The sequence below is a fragment of the Saccostrea echinata genome, unplaced genomic scaffold (genome assembly GCF_033153115.1).
Source record: "Saccostrea echinata isolate AGI-Se365-2 ecotype Australia unplaced genomic scaffold, CSIRO_AGI_Sech_v1 ptg000001l, whole genome shotgun sequence".
Classification (NCBI taxonomy): domain Eukaryota; kingdom Metazoa; phylum Mollusca; class Bivalvia; order Ostreida; family Ostreidae; genus Saccostrea; species Saccostrea echinata.
The window spans coordinates 27,386,670-27,402,366 of NW_026889750.1; the positions used below are offsets into that span (position 1 = coordinate 27,386,670).

The 15,697-nt window shown below is 34.9% G+C and overlaps 1 protein-coding gene across 4 annotated transcripts; it reads right to left on the reverse strand.

Moving 5' to 3' along the window:
* Positions 1–385: 385 nt before the first annotated feature.
* LOC133188432 (heterogeneous nuclear ribonucleoproteins A2/B1-like) lies at positions 386–8,809 on the reverse strand. 4 transcript variants are annotated; one of them, XM_061323871.1, is made up of 12 exons: positions 8,734–8,809; positions 6,894–7,129; positions 4,470–4,590; positions 4,121–4,331; positions 3,948–4,013; positions 3,748–3,798; positions 3,596–3,637; positions 3,396–3,443; positions 3,046–3,168; positions 2,725–2,820; positions 1,302–1,405; positions 386–1,018 (listed from the first exon to the last, which is right to left on the reverse strand). In XM_061323871.1, exons 1-11 carry the CDS (start codon positions 8,740–8,742, stop codon positions 1,329–1,331), a joined length of 1,080 nt encoding a protein of 359 aa, XP_061179855.1. In that variant the 5' UTR covers positions 8,743–8,809; the 3' UTR covers positions 386–1,018; positions 1,302–1,328. The 4 variants fall into 4 exon arrangements, with proteins under 4 accessions (XP_061179855.1, XP_061179848.1, XP_061179863.1 ...); XM_061323864.1 differs by having other exon boundaries at positions 2,704–2,820; XM_061323879.1 differs by lacking the exon at positions 3,396–3,443 and having other exon boundaries at positions 2,704–2,820.
* Positions 8,810–15,697: the final 6,888 nt, after the last annotated feature.

Consider the following 15,697-nt stretch of genomic DNA (forward strand, 5'->3'; position numbering starts at 1 on the left):
AATAGGCACTTAATAGGACGAATACATTAATTTTACTCCAAATCACACTATGTTAGGTTTTTCCTTGATGTATTTCAAAACAAATATCTTTCCCACCTGCTTTTTTTTTAAAAAAAAAAAAAACATACTCTAATAATTTTCATAGTTAAAATCTAACAGGCACTGAACCCTTATACAAAATTTTGACTGAGCTATTCAATAACTATGCCTTCATAGAATTTCTGCCCCTAGGAACCTATCCATGGGGGTATCCTCATATTGCTGCTGGCCTTACTTAGCCTACTTAAAGTTCTGAATTTTCAACAAGGCAGTTCTCTTGCCTAACTTCAGTTAATGCTCTTATTGAATGGCTCATCATTTTAAAGAGAAATGGAACACTACTAGATTCAATATATATAAAATTTCTTATTTATTTTTCTCACAAAATCAACTTCATGATAGGACAATAAAATGACAAAATGAAGACAACATGGATCATTTCTTCAGAAGAAATGAACGGCGACAAGTCATTGATGTTTAAAAAAAAAAGACATAAAATGTGTATCACTGAGGGTATACCCCCTTAGAAATTTCCCTCTAGCTTGTGAGCTCTGTTGATGAAAGGTGTCAAAAGCTATGCAAACTTTAGTTTGTGTGCTGCCTAATTAATGAAAAATTGGACTTGGTAGTTTAAAAATCTTCACTACTTAGAAGAGAAATTTCCTTTCTAAGACTGTTTCTAAAAGCTGCATGTTAATTTTCCTTCATATCTCCAGGATGAGAATTTAATCACTATACTAAGCTATGGGTGTATAGCTTTTTTCTATCTATCTAAACACATCTGATGGTAAGGACTTTCTTCCATTTGCGTTGAGAATTAATATCCTGCATGAGCTTAAGCTTCTTTTAATCCCATGTTAATCAATTCACTTAATTAGCTGGAAACACTGGTCTAGGTCAGAATAAATTCCCGATGGCTACAATTTTATTCCATTTGCTTCCTAATATTTCCTCTGGATCTATCACACTAATACCCTGCCTATATATAATATGTAAGAAAATAGAGAAAAGTTAACATATTCTAGTTAAAGTAACATTCTACACTCAATTAAGTTCAATAGAAGATAGGTAATCATTTATAATAAGACTAAAATTCTCAAAATTAAACTAAATTAATAGCTAACTTTTTTTTAAATGGTGCTATCATTTTCCCATAAGCAGAGGAAATCTGATAAAATTTGTCCATTTTCAACATTTCTTTTTTTAAAATGATAATCAGCATGGCTGAGGTGCCAACACTGGGACAGTGCAGGCCTACTTACAGTGATACACAATATGATGAAATATGATCAACGTCGGTTTCCACCTCCGTATCCACCACCGCCACCCCCAGCGTATCCGCCACCACCGCCATAGCCACCAGGACCTGTAAATATTCAACCTCAGAAAACCTGTCCAACAAACTGCAGTAGGCCAATAGTAGAAAGATCAAAGTCAACACTTTGACAGTTTTACAAATCATCCTGGTTTGGAAAAATAAGCGAGATATCTTCAATTAAGAGGTTTTTTCTTCTTTTTTTTCAAAATTAGCATTGAACTCTTGATTTATCTCCCAACAACACAGATTTTCTCATTTGTAGTTATGCAGCCCATAAAATGAAAAGAATGCAAAATATTTTTTTTTTCAATTGACATCATATTTATACTGAATTTTAATAATCTTAATGATGACTTTTTCAATTATTTTTTTAAGAACTAAAGAATCAAGCAGTTGAACAATAGAAGAATGTGTACGACGCTCTTTCAGGCACTGCCCAGAAGCAAAATTTTAACTATACTTAAACCAGCTTATCATCATGGTTACTACTCTAGGGCAAGTAGGCTGACAAGAATTTCGTACACAGTGAAAACAACACAATATGATAAATGCAGTTTTAGTAACAAATTGTGATGAGGAATTTAACATCGAAACAAAGGATTAAGAAGAGAGGAACTTGATAATTTTGCAAACATATACCTTTTTTACCAATGATTTTTAAACATTTTTGGGTAGGTACATGTCTTTATCAATTAACCTTAGAAAAGGGAATCAGAAAGCATGCACATTCTTTACTTTATCCCAACATTTAAACCCACTGTAACACATACAACTGAATCAGGTATAATCTTTGTTCATACATCTTACAGTGTCTTTGATTCATTCCAGTGTTAGGTTTTGTTTCATATTGCTACTGGTTTGACAACAAAAGTACATCTCTACAACTGATCACTACAGCATTGACTACATTCAAACCCAAGGCTGTCAGTTAATCACCTGGACCACAGTAAGTTACAGCGTCAAACACTAGAATTTGAATCTTCAGAATTTATCACTTCCAATCTCTCATCACAAGAATTTAATTTTAAAATTCAGTTATGATTAATTGGTCTTGTGATAAAAGATAAAATAAATAAATAAATCAAATCAGCAACATTTTTAACACTGAATTGAAAGGCTCAGAATAAAATGAACATCGATTATGCTAGTACATTCTCAACTTAATCCCTAAAATATCCCCCCTTTCCAATTTCAGATACTTTCTAATTCCATGTAATTATCTTCTGATTATTTGAAGGTCTGAAAGTAAGATACAGAATGTGAGAGGGATGAGAATGGATCCTAGCTAGCATGATCGAGATGTTAGTGTAACGCTGTGAACAGTATGGTACAAGGATGTCACTTGCCTCCTCCATACGGGCCCTGACCTCTCTGTCCACCGTAACCACCTCCCTTCATCACACCACCTCCAAAGTTGTTCTGGTAGCCGGTCCCAAACTGCTGATTACCAGACCAATCACCACCTGGAAACAAACATCAGCCATTAGAAGAGATGAAATTCTACTCAAGATTATAGTGAAGAGTTGGGATGTACTCCACATAAAGCAGCATTGCATTTATTCTTGATTGCACTTGCTAGTATCAAAACAATGGTTATCTCGAGAAAATCAATTAAAACAACTGGTTATCTAGAGAAAAGCAATCAAAACAACTGGTTATCTAGAGAAAATTAATGAAAGATAACGAACCTTGTCCACCTCCGTATCCTCCTCCATACCCCTCATTGTATCCTCCCTGGTTACCACCCCAGTTACCGCCCTGGTTGTTGCCATAGCCGCCTCCATAGCCACCACCACCTCCACCATAGCCACCTATAGAAACAAATAGGATTGCTTAATAACACTAGATTTTTACAGAAATGAAAGTCATTTCAGATCTACCATGCCTTCTTTTACCTTCCAATGCATATGAAATGCTAATGGAAGGTTAAATGACCACAATGAAGCCATGACTGTTGCTCTATCAGCAGTGTTTACACATTTTCTGTTTCCACTGCCAGGTATAATCACTTCACCTACAGAACAAGAAAAAACTTTACCCTGATAGCCGCCATCGCCACCCATATTTCCTGGACCGGGACCCCAACCTGTAGAGAAAGATTTCTTGATTAACTCTACTTCTACTATCAAAATATTAACCTTTTTATTCTTACATACAAATTAATGATAATGGCCATTTTATGCATGCTGTGTATAAAATCTTAGATCCTTGAAAGTCAAAACAAAATTATTCCATTACCTCCTTGATTGAATCCCTGGTTAAATCCTCCTTGATTCCATCCTGTAAGATATTATAATGTTAGCATTCTTTCTTCTATCACTTAATGAATATCAATGATCAATGAAATCTTCACTCTTTAATCTTGATAAAAAATATTTTCACAAGCTTACCACCACCATGGCCTCCGCCACGTCCACCACGACCGCCACCACCACCACGACCTACAAGAAAAGACATATTGCATATTCAATATGCTTCAAAAGAGGAAACATTCTGTCCAATTTGGGTCCAATAAAACTTTTCCAATACAATGATTACACATAAAACATGTTAATGACTACACATAAAACATGTTAACTACATACTGTACCTTCATTTTTATTTTCTGCTTTCTTTACTTCAACATCTTTGTCACAGATTTTAAACCTCTTTTTCACTGAAAATATTAGGGAATTTATTACTACAACATCAAAAGCGAACTGGGACAGTACTTAATACTGTAAAATTTATCAATTTTTGAGTTAAAGGAAAAGGAATACATACAGACACATTTGTCAACAGGATCGTAGTCATCAAATGTGACAAAACAGAAGCCCCTTGTTTTGTTGGTGGCTTTATCCTTGATAAGCTCAATGTTTTTGATGTTTCCATATTCTTGGAATGCCTCCCTTACATCGTCTTCTGTTGTTGTGTCACGAAGTCCTCCAACAAACATTTTCTCATTGGATTTCTGAGATTCTGACTTTCCTGATTCCTGCAATTCATAAAGTTGTACTGCTCATATTTATCTATTATAACAGATTTTTAAAAAAACAACAAACAAACAAACACATAAAACAGAAGTTTATCTTCAATAAACTTTATATGTGCATAGAGAGGGAAATCTTTTTACCTCTCTGGGCATTGCTCTCTTTGTCTCTACCTCCCGTCCATCTATTTTGTGTGGTCTGTTGGCTTGACATTCATCAAGCATAGCTACCTTTTCATATGTGATAAATCCAAAACCTCTTGATCTGTAAACCATAATACAATGTCAGATAAAGGCAAAAAAGTTTTTTTTTTCCAAGGGGAGGAGAATTATTTTACACTTAATGCTAGAGGTGTAACAATACAGCGATACATTGATCGTACTCATTGCAAGGTCTCATGTTGCGCATATCGTATCGCCATGTATGTATCATGATACAGTACAAGTTAATTTTAATTGTCTTGCTTGAAAACTCTACATGCAAACTAACAAATTTTAATGCTAACTAGAACTGTCCAATAGGGACAAATACCCCCCGCTGGGTTTTTCAGAGAAAGTACCAAATCACTAATGTTTTCTAGATGTGAGAGGTGTTCACAATTTCCTTAAACATTTCCAGTGAAAATTTAATTACTCATTATATTTTTTATATGTCCTTTTTAAGACGGGACGTATTATGTTATAGCGTTCATGTCCCTCCGTCCGTCTGTTAGCTTTTTCATGTCCGGCTTATTATTTAGTCTTATTTTTTTCATTATGTTCTTTACAGCAATCTGTAACAAGAAAAATTCCACCTCTCCCATGGGTGTAATGATCAGGCACTGGTCAAGGAAAATTTTGATAGCAGAAAATTGCATGTCAAATTAGAGATAAATTAATGAGTTTAGTGTGAGGTGATAACTGGTAGAGCATCTCTGATCAAGCAGGTGTTATCTACATCTCTTGGGAAATGGGCAAAAGGAATCAGTCTCTTAATTAATTGCTTGTGTTGTATTGAATTGTTCTTAATGGCTAGTCTTACTTTCAAGATAAATTTGATGTAATTAAAACTAATTTGATATTGTTTATAATAATTAAAACTTATATGATATTGTATAATATAATTTAAACTAATTATTTATTGTACATTTTTTATTTGAATTTTTATATCTTTACAACAAATTGCAGATTGCCTTGTCTCACTAAGATGTCATTCGACCAATTGAATCTAAACTGTTTATGATAATTTAACAATATTTGATGGGCGTATAATGCTGTGGTGGGGCACTTTATTTTAATGAATGAAACTAAGGTGCAGCCTAATAAAATATCAACACTAATAATTACAGTGTTTTTTATTACATTGAAAAAATAGTTTGCAACTATCTGTCATCTTTGTGAGACATGACACTCTGCAAATTGATTGTTGAAAAAAAAAATATCATAATTAATAATACAAAATCAAATTGATTTTAATACCTTTATATCAAACTCATTTTAAAAATAAAAGGCTGGTTTTAGTAACTATGTATTTTGACAGACATAAATAACAATTAAGAGACTTAGACAACAGAGATCTTTATTTCTTTCTGCCCAATTCCCCGGATATAGATAAGACCTGCCTGATCAGAGATGCCCTAACAGCTTCCCACACTGAACTCATTAATTAATCTTTAACTGGATGCATGTCCACTCATTACTCCCAAGGGACAAATGGATTTACACTATCTGCTGTGTAATGTAAAAACTGTTTTTAATACTTTGTGGGTTTTTTTTTTTTAGTTCTAATGAGTAGTTTTAAGCTGTAGTTCACATTTTTGTACAGATGTTCTAGATTCTATGTCTCAAACCTTAGACATGAACCCGAAATGACTAAGTCAATAAAAATTTAAAAAAAACACCTGTAAAATGCAGAAAAATTATCAAATAATGTTGAAAATACCAGGTGCACATCTTCATATGGTAAATAATAAGTGTACAAATTTTCATACAAATCTATGCAATAGTTTCTGGGAACAGATCCAGACAAAACCACATAATAAAAATGAAAAAACACCTGTAAAATGCAGAAAAATTATCCAATCATAATGAAAATACCAGGTGCACACCTTCATATGGCAAATAATAAGTGTACAAATTTTCAGACAAATCCTTCCAACAGTTTCCAAGAAATGGTCAGGACAAAATCTCGTCTACAGACAGACGGACAGACAGACGGACATGCTGATTCCAATATACCCCCCCTAAACTTCGTTTGCGGGGGGTATAAAAATGATTGAAAACAAGGTAGCAATGAAAAAATGCAATGCTAAGACTACAAGTCTACCTGTAAATAACTTTGGTTAAGGGTATCAAGATGTTCCTTTTATATTTTCTATAATTGTGGAGGTTAGCAAACACAAATATGTAAAGATATTAGTTAATTTAATTGTTGACAGCTGTATCATGATACATGTTGTATCACATGACTGTATCGTGATATGTATCGTATTGTTAGGTAGTTGGCAATACTCAGACCTACTTAATGCCATACAGACTTTCTATACTTGTTCATAGACCAAGATGAGAGAAATCAGTAATTAGGATTACCTTTTTGTTTGAGGGTCTGTCATAACTACACAGTCTGTAATTGTTCCCCACTGTTCAAAGTAGGATCTAAGTGTAGAGTCTGTAGTCTCATAGCTGAGCCCTCCAATGAACAATTTTCTGTACTGTTCAGCTTCAGGGTCATCTGGGTCACCACCACCTTGATTTCTACCACGGCCTCGGCCTCCCATACCACCTCCTCGGCCTCCACCTCCACGACCTCCAAATCCACCACCAAACTACAAAATTAAATTTTGCTTCAGTGGGGCTCTCTCAGGTAATATACAGATTAAAAAGGTGCAGACTTAAGAAAAGTTCACCAGAATGTCAACAAGACTGCCTTTTAAACTCTATCTAGAACACTAAAATGTTATTAAAATAATGCAATAGAAAAGCAGACTTTTATGACAATGCATCAATTAGATGCCTCAAGTGGGGAATGTTGTAAGTGCAGCCATCACTTTTCAATGAACAAGTGCTGTATATACACAAGCTGAGCAGATGCCATAATCAATCCTTCCAACCTTGTGTATTTATATGTTTGGATAATATCAGGGATTTATCTATATATTTTATTTGACTACCCTTTTCACACAAGAAGGGGGGGGATGAAAACGATTGCTCGACATTAGCACTCGAGTTGTGAATATATGATAAGTCTGGGGGCATGCACCCTTGGAAATTTTCAGATAAATTTTACAAAAATCCATTCTGAGAGCTAATTTGGGAGGATTTCTAGAATTATTATAATATAAATAAATAGATTTTAAATGTTAAATGTATGTTTATTGGAAAAATTTTCTGTAAAAAAGGGGGAATTTTGAAATTTACTCTAAAAGGGAAATGTATCCTATACCAGTAGTTAAAACAGCATTGATAAATCACTGAATATGCAATTCGTATAGATTAAAACCCAGGGATTTATCAATGCTATTAACTAACAGTAATGGGTACCTTTCCCCTTTGGAAAAAATGCCCTAATTCCCCTTTTTTAATAAAAAACTTTCTGATTTATCATACATACAATATTTAAAATATATTTGTTTCTGATACTTCTAGAAATGACCACCAGATTAGCTCTCAGAATGCAGATTTTTGTAAAATTTTCAAAGGGGGGGGGGGGGGGATGCCCCAAGACTCCCTAGTATATTCAGATTTCCAGCGATAATGTCAAGCAATTGCTCTCATATTTACCCATTTACGTGAAAAGGGTAGACAAATAAAATACGTAGATAAATCCTTGTAACCCAAGAACATGTAAATCATACTGCTCAATGCATTTGTTTTAAAGCACTTGATACACCTCAAAAACGTGAGTAAACAATACAAATAACAGGATTGCAGTGTTTTCAATAAGATTTTCAATAGGAGGAAATATATATGGAACAGCAGGAAACCAATCTCGGCGAGGGGTCTGGGGGCCGCCTCAGGCGATAAAATCTACGGATTTCACGTACCAACCCCGAAAAAATTCCAAAGACGGATATCTCATAGCCGGCAAAATTTCTCGTACAGGCGGCTAATTTTGCCAGTTGCCGGCTCTTATTGAAAACACTGGATTGGCAATTTTCTTTCCTCATTTCTTGTTAAAAAGTTAAGTATACCTATATGCTGTTTACTACACTATCAGAGCATGCCACAATTAGTATTCAAGATGGCTAACAGTACGCTTTTAACAAAATGGCGTCGCAAGTAATCTACCTCTTTACTACCGCAAAATGCCCTTAACTTCAATAGTTTTTCTAACATTTATATACAAAACAACTTAATGCATCTTCAGTAATAAGCAGCCTATTTGCAGGTTTTGTGATTCTTGTTAGTTAAGTAGATATAAGATACTCACGCCGGGCATTTTCTGTGTCTTCTTTGTCTGTCCACGCCAAGCTAAGAGAGGAAGATTTATCTAATCACGTGACGAGGTGTCCACGTGACAGAGAAAAACTCTGTAAATCGGAAATAATTGTATAATTCACATTTCATGAAACCATAAATATTAATGTTTTCTAAATGTATAAGTAACTTAATTTTGTTTGTTTGTTTGTTTGTTTGTTTGTTTGTTTATTTTTTTATTTTTTTTTTTTTTTTGGGGGGGGGGGGTCCTGGTCCTTAGTTGAACTATTGAAAATATTTTTCATGGGGCGGGGAGAATAAAAAAGTAGTTTCACAACTTTTTTTTCTTTTGGTTTTGTATTTTCACCACAATCAGAACAATTTACAGAAATTAATTCTGGTTATCAATAAAATTAAAAACAGGTTTCAATTTAAGTAACGTAAAAACATCATCTTTCAGCAAGTTTCCCCTATTCGTAGGAATATCATGTATGGTCACTTAATTCTATCACTGTCACAAGTATTAGCTTTCCTAAAAAGCTTGTCTGACTTGAGCAAATTTATTTTTACGTGAAAAATCAAGAAATGTTAAATACAGTGTAATCAACATGAGTCTGAGTCATGAAATGAATTCTTTTTCTAAGAAACAAGAAAAGTTCAATTCAGTGGCATCAACATAAAATAAAACTTGACATGAATTTATTCTGTATACATATTATATTACTTGTAATTTCTTTTTTCTTAGATGTAGGAACCGGGGGTGGGGGTGGGGATGGCGTGCCCCTCCCCCAATAATTTTGCCTATTTATATACATAGCTATTTTATGATTGTGTCACCTAAATCATGTAAATAGTAACTTCTGATAACTTTTGTATGCTCTGTAAGGAATTTTCCTCGATAGTGTCCACCCTTAACTGCAAATTTCTGAAATTTCTTCCAACGGGCCTGTTCATGGATACAAAAATAACCAGTCTTTTTGAAGGAAAAAGTTGCAACACATAAAAATCTTAACATCAATTGGTGAACAGTTTTGATAGTTAAGAAATGACTTATTTAAAAAGAAAAAAGAAAACGTAGCTGACATCTTTGCATTTAAGCAAAAGAATATTCAACATCTATCCTTCACTTTGATAGTTTTTAAGCTATGTTACAGTTACATTATAGATATTAATTGGTTATTGGTAATTAAAATACTCTCACAATTTTTAATTCACGAGGGGCGGAAATCAAACATCTGCAAGTTATGAATATGTGTAGATTTATAAAAATTCGGTAGAGAGACTTAGTATGCATTGAAAATAAACATCCATTAGTTAATCTGATAAAGATAATCGACAAGTGTTGACCTGATCAGCTTCATTCCTGCTGTTTTGCTGACCATGAATGATATGCATTCGAGAATGGCCAAATGTTATATAACCTGTACGTAATGTATAATGTGATAATAAATAGGTCCACTCTGGCTTGTTTGGGTGTTTAGCATGTTTCCTTTCCTCCTCATGCTCTCCAATTGAAAGTTAAGATAGTATGAAGTTTCCAAGATCAAGTTATCACAAAAATTCTATTGAACGACTTGACCAACAAGCCTTGGCTAAATCTAGTACATCAATAGCATCAGAACATGTGACTTTTCTATACAACTATTCCTCGCGATAAATTAAAGAGCAGACATGTTGACATCGTAGACATCTGCTTCCTCAATAAAAATGTAACTCTTAAATTTTCATGCTGGGGTTCCTCATTGACTATATCTATGTAGTCTTTGGAGACCAGTGGTCTTCCAACAATCTGTTGGAATTTCGATGGGAACTAATTGTGCTCCTTCATAAGCTGACCTGTTCTTATATTCCTATGAAGCAAAAAATATTCAAAAACTTCTTCATGAGAAGAAAACTCTTGCTGTGGTCTTCAATTCAACATTTATATATATCGACGGCGTTTTATAAATTGACAGTAGTTATCTTTCATTCACATGTCAACTCGATATATCACAGTGAACTCGAAATAAAAGACACTTCAGAGACCTCAGATCTGTTTGCTTTATCTAATTGGTTAACAATGATATACAGTTTAAGTCTTTGATCAATCAGATAAAGCGAAACAGATCTGCGAATTCCAAAACCTCCTTCAAAGCAGTCAATGGAGTAAATTTTATGTATCCGATTAATAAATCGTCCGATTACGGCATGTAAAACACTAATGATGGGGTTTAGGTTAAAGAAACTAGTAGAAGATCATCTCCCTGACAGAATGTATGGAAAATTATGATAGGCAACACTGTTATTACCTTGGAAAGATGTCTCGAAGCAGGGAACCCCCCGTTGGTTAAAAAAATTGTATCTTACCTTGTGTTTTTTTATTATACCGTACAAGGCCATTCTCTTAGAAAAAGTACAATCTGCTTGCATAGAACAACATATGGATGTAATTAACGGGGAAATTTTATATTTTTCAGAAATTATAAGCTCTTACATTTTTTAATTAATAAAGGGAGGGGGTATCAGAATGACTCATCTGTTTCATATTTGGATGTTTTACCAACTATGGACGATAATGGCCAACCAATAGCTAAACTGTATGACAAACGGGATGACATCAGTTTTTTCCATCGTCAACTTCCCTTATTTATGTAGCAATCCAATATCACATGCATATGATGTTCATGTCTCTCAGATGAATCGATACGCAAGAACATACCATGAATACGATTAATTTTTAAGCTACATGTACTGACAAATAAGTTGATGTTACAAGGATTTCAATAACTCCGTTTAAAGTCAGCTTTTCGCAAATTCTACGGTCATTATAATGATCTTGTTTTTAAATAAAACCTATTGTTGGGTCGTATTCTGTCTGACATATTTCATACCATTTATTAGGTCATTGCCTTTTATACTAAATTTGACTATGGAGTACTCCGTATTCCTGGTCAATACATAGGACTGAAGGCGGGTGCGACCAGTCGACAGGGGATGCTTACTCCTCCTAAGAACCTGATCCAACCTCTAGTGTTTCCAGAGGTCCGTGTTTTTGCCCTGTTCACGATCCGTTTTTGTTTACTGGATTTATGATATTGATCACTGTTCGTTATCTTCACCTTTTACATTAACATTTTATGAAGTTTTCTCGCACTTTTTAAGATTTATTTATATGCTCGCTGATAGCATTGATAAAACAAGATATATGTTTGTGAAACACTGACACCCCCCCCCCCCCTTATGACAGCTCAAGACCACGGTTAGAGCTTTTCAAATGTATGCGAGCTTTTCAAATGTAGTTCAAACTCCAAGGTCAAGGTCAAGAGTTCAAAAAATGTTGGTACCCAAAGAAAGGCCTTGGCAAAAAGAATACACCGTTTAAAGTTTTTTAACAAGTAAGTCTTACTCCATGATCAATATCATGAGGTCAAAATAAGTACCAAAGGAAGAAGCTTGTCACAAGGAATATATTCGTGAAATATAAAAGCCCTAACACCAACCGTTCAAAAGTCAAAGACAAATTTAAAGTTTAACAAATGTAGGTCAACAACAGAGGTCAAAGTCAGGAGGTCAAAATGTTGTCAGGCAAAGGAATGGTCTGTCACAAGGAATGCATTAATAAAATATGAAAACCCTAGCACCAACTGTTTAATAGTTAAAGATTAAATCATTTATAAATATAGGTCAAACTCAAAATCAAGGTCAGGAGGTAAAAATATTGATGCCGAAAGAAAGGTATTGTCACAAAAAATACACCTGTGATAAATAAAGCCCTAGCACCAACCAATCAAAAGTTAAGACCAAGATTAAAGTTCTTCAAATGTAGGTCAAACTCCAAGGTCAAGGTCAACATTGTTTGAACCCAAAGAAAGGACTTGTCACAAGAAATACGCACCTGAAATATGAAATCCCTAGCACCAACCACTCAAAAATTAAGGGCAAGGTTAAAGTTTTTGCAAACAAACAGACAGATTAACAGACGGACGGACAGACCAATAAGAGGCCCATGGGCCACATCGCTCACTTGAGCACATTGGCTTAGAAAAGGAACAAACTAGTTCAGTATTGAAAAGTTTACATGTTGGGGGGACTTAAATTTTAAACTACCTGAGGATGCTTCCATATCAATTTAACAAATTGCTTTGCTCTTCTTGACTAGAATATTTTTAAAGATTTTTTCCCTAAATATTCCTTTGTACAAATTTGATCCCCTATGGTGGCCCCTCCCTACCCACTAGGTCATCATTTGAACAAACTTGAATCTACACTACCTGAGGATCTTAGTACATATCAATATGACTAAACAATATTCATGGCTTTTCTGTTGTTGAGAAGAATTTTTTCCTATATATTCCTATGAAAAACTTTGATCCCCCACTGTGGCCCCATGCTACTCCCGGGGGTCATCATTTGAACAAACTTGCATCTTTACTACCTGAGGATGCTTCCATATCGATATGACTAAACATGGCTTTTCTGTTCTTCAGAAGATTTTCCCCATATATTCCTATGTAAAACTTTGATCCCCCATTGTGGCCCCACCATACCTCCGGGGGTCATCATTTGAACAAACTTGAATCTACACTACCCGATGATGCTTCCATATCAATATGACTAATCATGGCTTTGCATTTCTTGAGAAGAAAATTTTTAAAAGATTTTTTCCCCTCTATATTCGTATGTAAAACTTTGATCTCCCATTGTGGCCCCACCTTACCCCCGGGCATCATCATTTGAACAAACTTGAATCTAAACTATATCTGAGAATGCTTCCTTATCGATATGACCTAACAAGGCTTTGCTGTTCTTGAGAAGAAGATTTTTAATGTTTTTCCTATATATTCCTATGTAAAATCCCCCATTGTGGCCCCATACTACCCCCGGTGATCATGATTTGGACAAACTTGAATCTACACTACCTGAGGATGCTTCCATATCAATTTGACTAATCATGGCTTTGCTGTTCTTGAGAACAAGATTTTTAATGATTTTTTCCTATATTCCTATGTTAAATTTTGATCCCCCATTGTGGTCCCATCCTACCTCGGGTATCATCATTTGAACAAACTTGAATCTACACTACCTGAGAATGCTTCATATCAATATGACTAATCATGGCTTTGCTGTTCATTTGAACAAACTTGAATCTACACTATGTAAAGAAGGTTTCCTATAAGTTTCAACTTTTTTGGCCCAGTGCTTCTTGAGAAGAAGATTTTTAAAACATGCCACCAAATTTTCACTATTTCTGAATTATCTTCCCTTGAATGAGCGCGTGGCCCTTTATTTGAACAAACTCGAATCCCCTTCACCCAAAGATGTTTGTAACAAGTTTAGTTGAAATTGGCCCAGTGGTTCTGGAGAAGAAGTCGAAAATGTGAAAAGTTTACAGACAGACGGATAACAGGCAAAATGTGATCAGAAAATCTCACTTGAGCTTTCAGCTCAGATGAGCTAAAAACTATATTCTCCGCAAAACTTCGGTTACAGGGGCATAAAGAAAGTAATGAAATATTAAGCAGGAATGACCGCCTGACAAAATACTGTTTTATTTATAACAAGATGTTTTTGAAACACTGATGTCCCCGTATGGCAGCCTTATCGTGCAGGTCAAAGTTTCTCAAATGCAAGTCAAACTCCAAGGTCAAAGTCAAGAGATCAAAATGTTGGTTCCCAAAGAAAGGTCTTTTCACAAGGAATGCACTTGTGAAATATGAAAGCCCTTAAAGCAACCATTCAGAAATTATGGTCAAGATTAAAGTTTTTTGAAAAGTAGGTTGAACTATAAGATCAAAAAGTCAAAAAATATTACTACTTATAGGAAAAGGACTTGTCACAAGGAATACACCTGTGAAATATGAAAATTCTAGCACCAACCAATCAAAAGTTAAAGTTTTTCAAATGTAGGTCAAACTCCAAGGCCAAGATCAAAAAGTAAAAAAAATGTTTGTACCCAAAGAAAGTTCTTGTCACAAGAAATACATACGTGAAATATGAAATCCCTAGCACCAACCATTCAAAAGTTATGGGAAAGGTTAAAGGGGCATAGACACAGATCTGAAGTTAATATTTTCTCAAATTTTCTTTATTATATGATGACTTATATGTGTGTGCTATAGCATTTCACAAGGAAATATAATAAAAAACGTATTTTATCTGGAAATTATTGAAACTACGAATTTCGGGACACGTTTGATTGACACTTCCTTGCACTTTCACAAAGTAAACTTTATGCTTAATACTTAACAAGATGTGTTTGTGAAACACTGATGCCCCCGTATGGCAGCTTATGGCGAAGGTTAAAGTTTCTCAAATGCAAGTCAAACTCCAAGGTTAAGGTCAAGAGATAAAAAATTTTGTTACCCAAAGAAGGGACTTGTGTCAATTGATACACTTGGTAAATATGAAAGCCCAAGCACCAACCATTCAAAAGTTATGGTCAAGGTTAATATTTTCTAAAAGTGGGTCAAACTCCAAGGTCAAAGGGTCAAAATTAATGGTACGCAGGGGAAAACCTTGTGAAAAGAAATACACATACAAAATATAAAAATCGTAGCACCAACTGTTCAAAAGTTAAGGCGAAGTTTTTCAAAAGTAGGTCAAACTCCAAGGTCAAGGTCAAAATTGTTGATAACCAATGGAAGGTCTTGTCACAAGGAATATACATGTGAAACGCCTGCCAACGCCTATTGTGTCACGGGACCTCGGTATTTAAGGTCTCCTCCGATAGACCCGTAACTTTCACTTCTAGGACATGGCGCTTGGCGAAGGAACAGTCAATACCTATGTTTATCTCTTAGGTTTGACGAGGCGCGGCGAACGAGAATAGAGACCGGGCCTCCCGATCACGAAGCGAGCACCCTACCACTAGGCTATCGTGACCGGTGCAGAACGTGTGAACCGGGCTTAATAATATCTTCAATTTCATCATTATGGATGTCCAAATCTTTGAATCAGTTTAACTGGGAGAGGAGACATATTAAAATGTCTCGGTGACA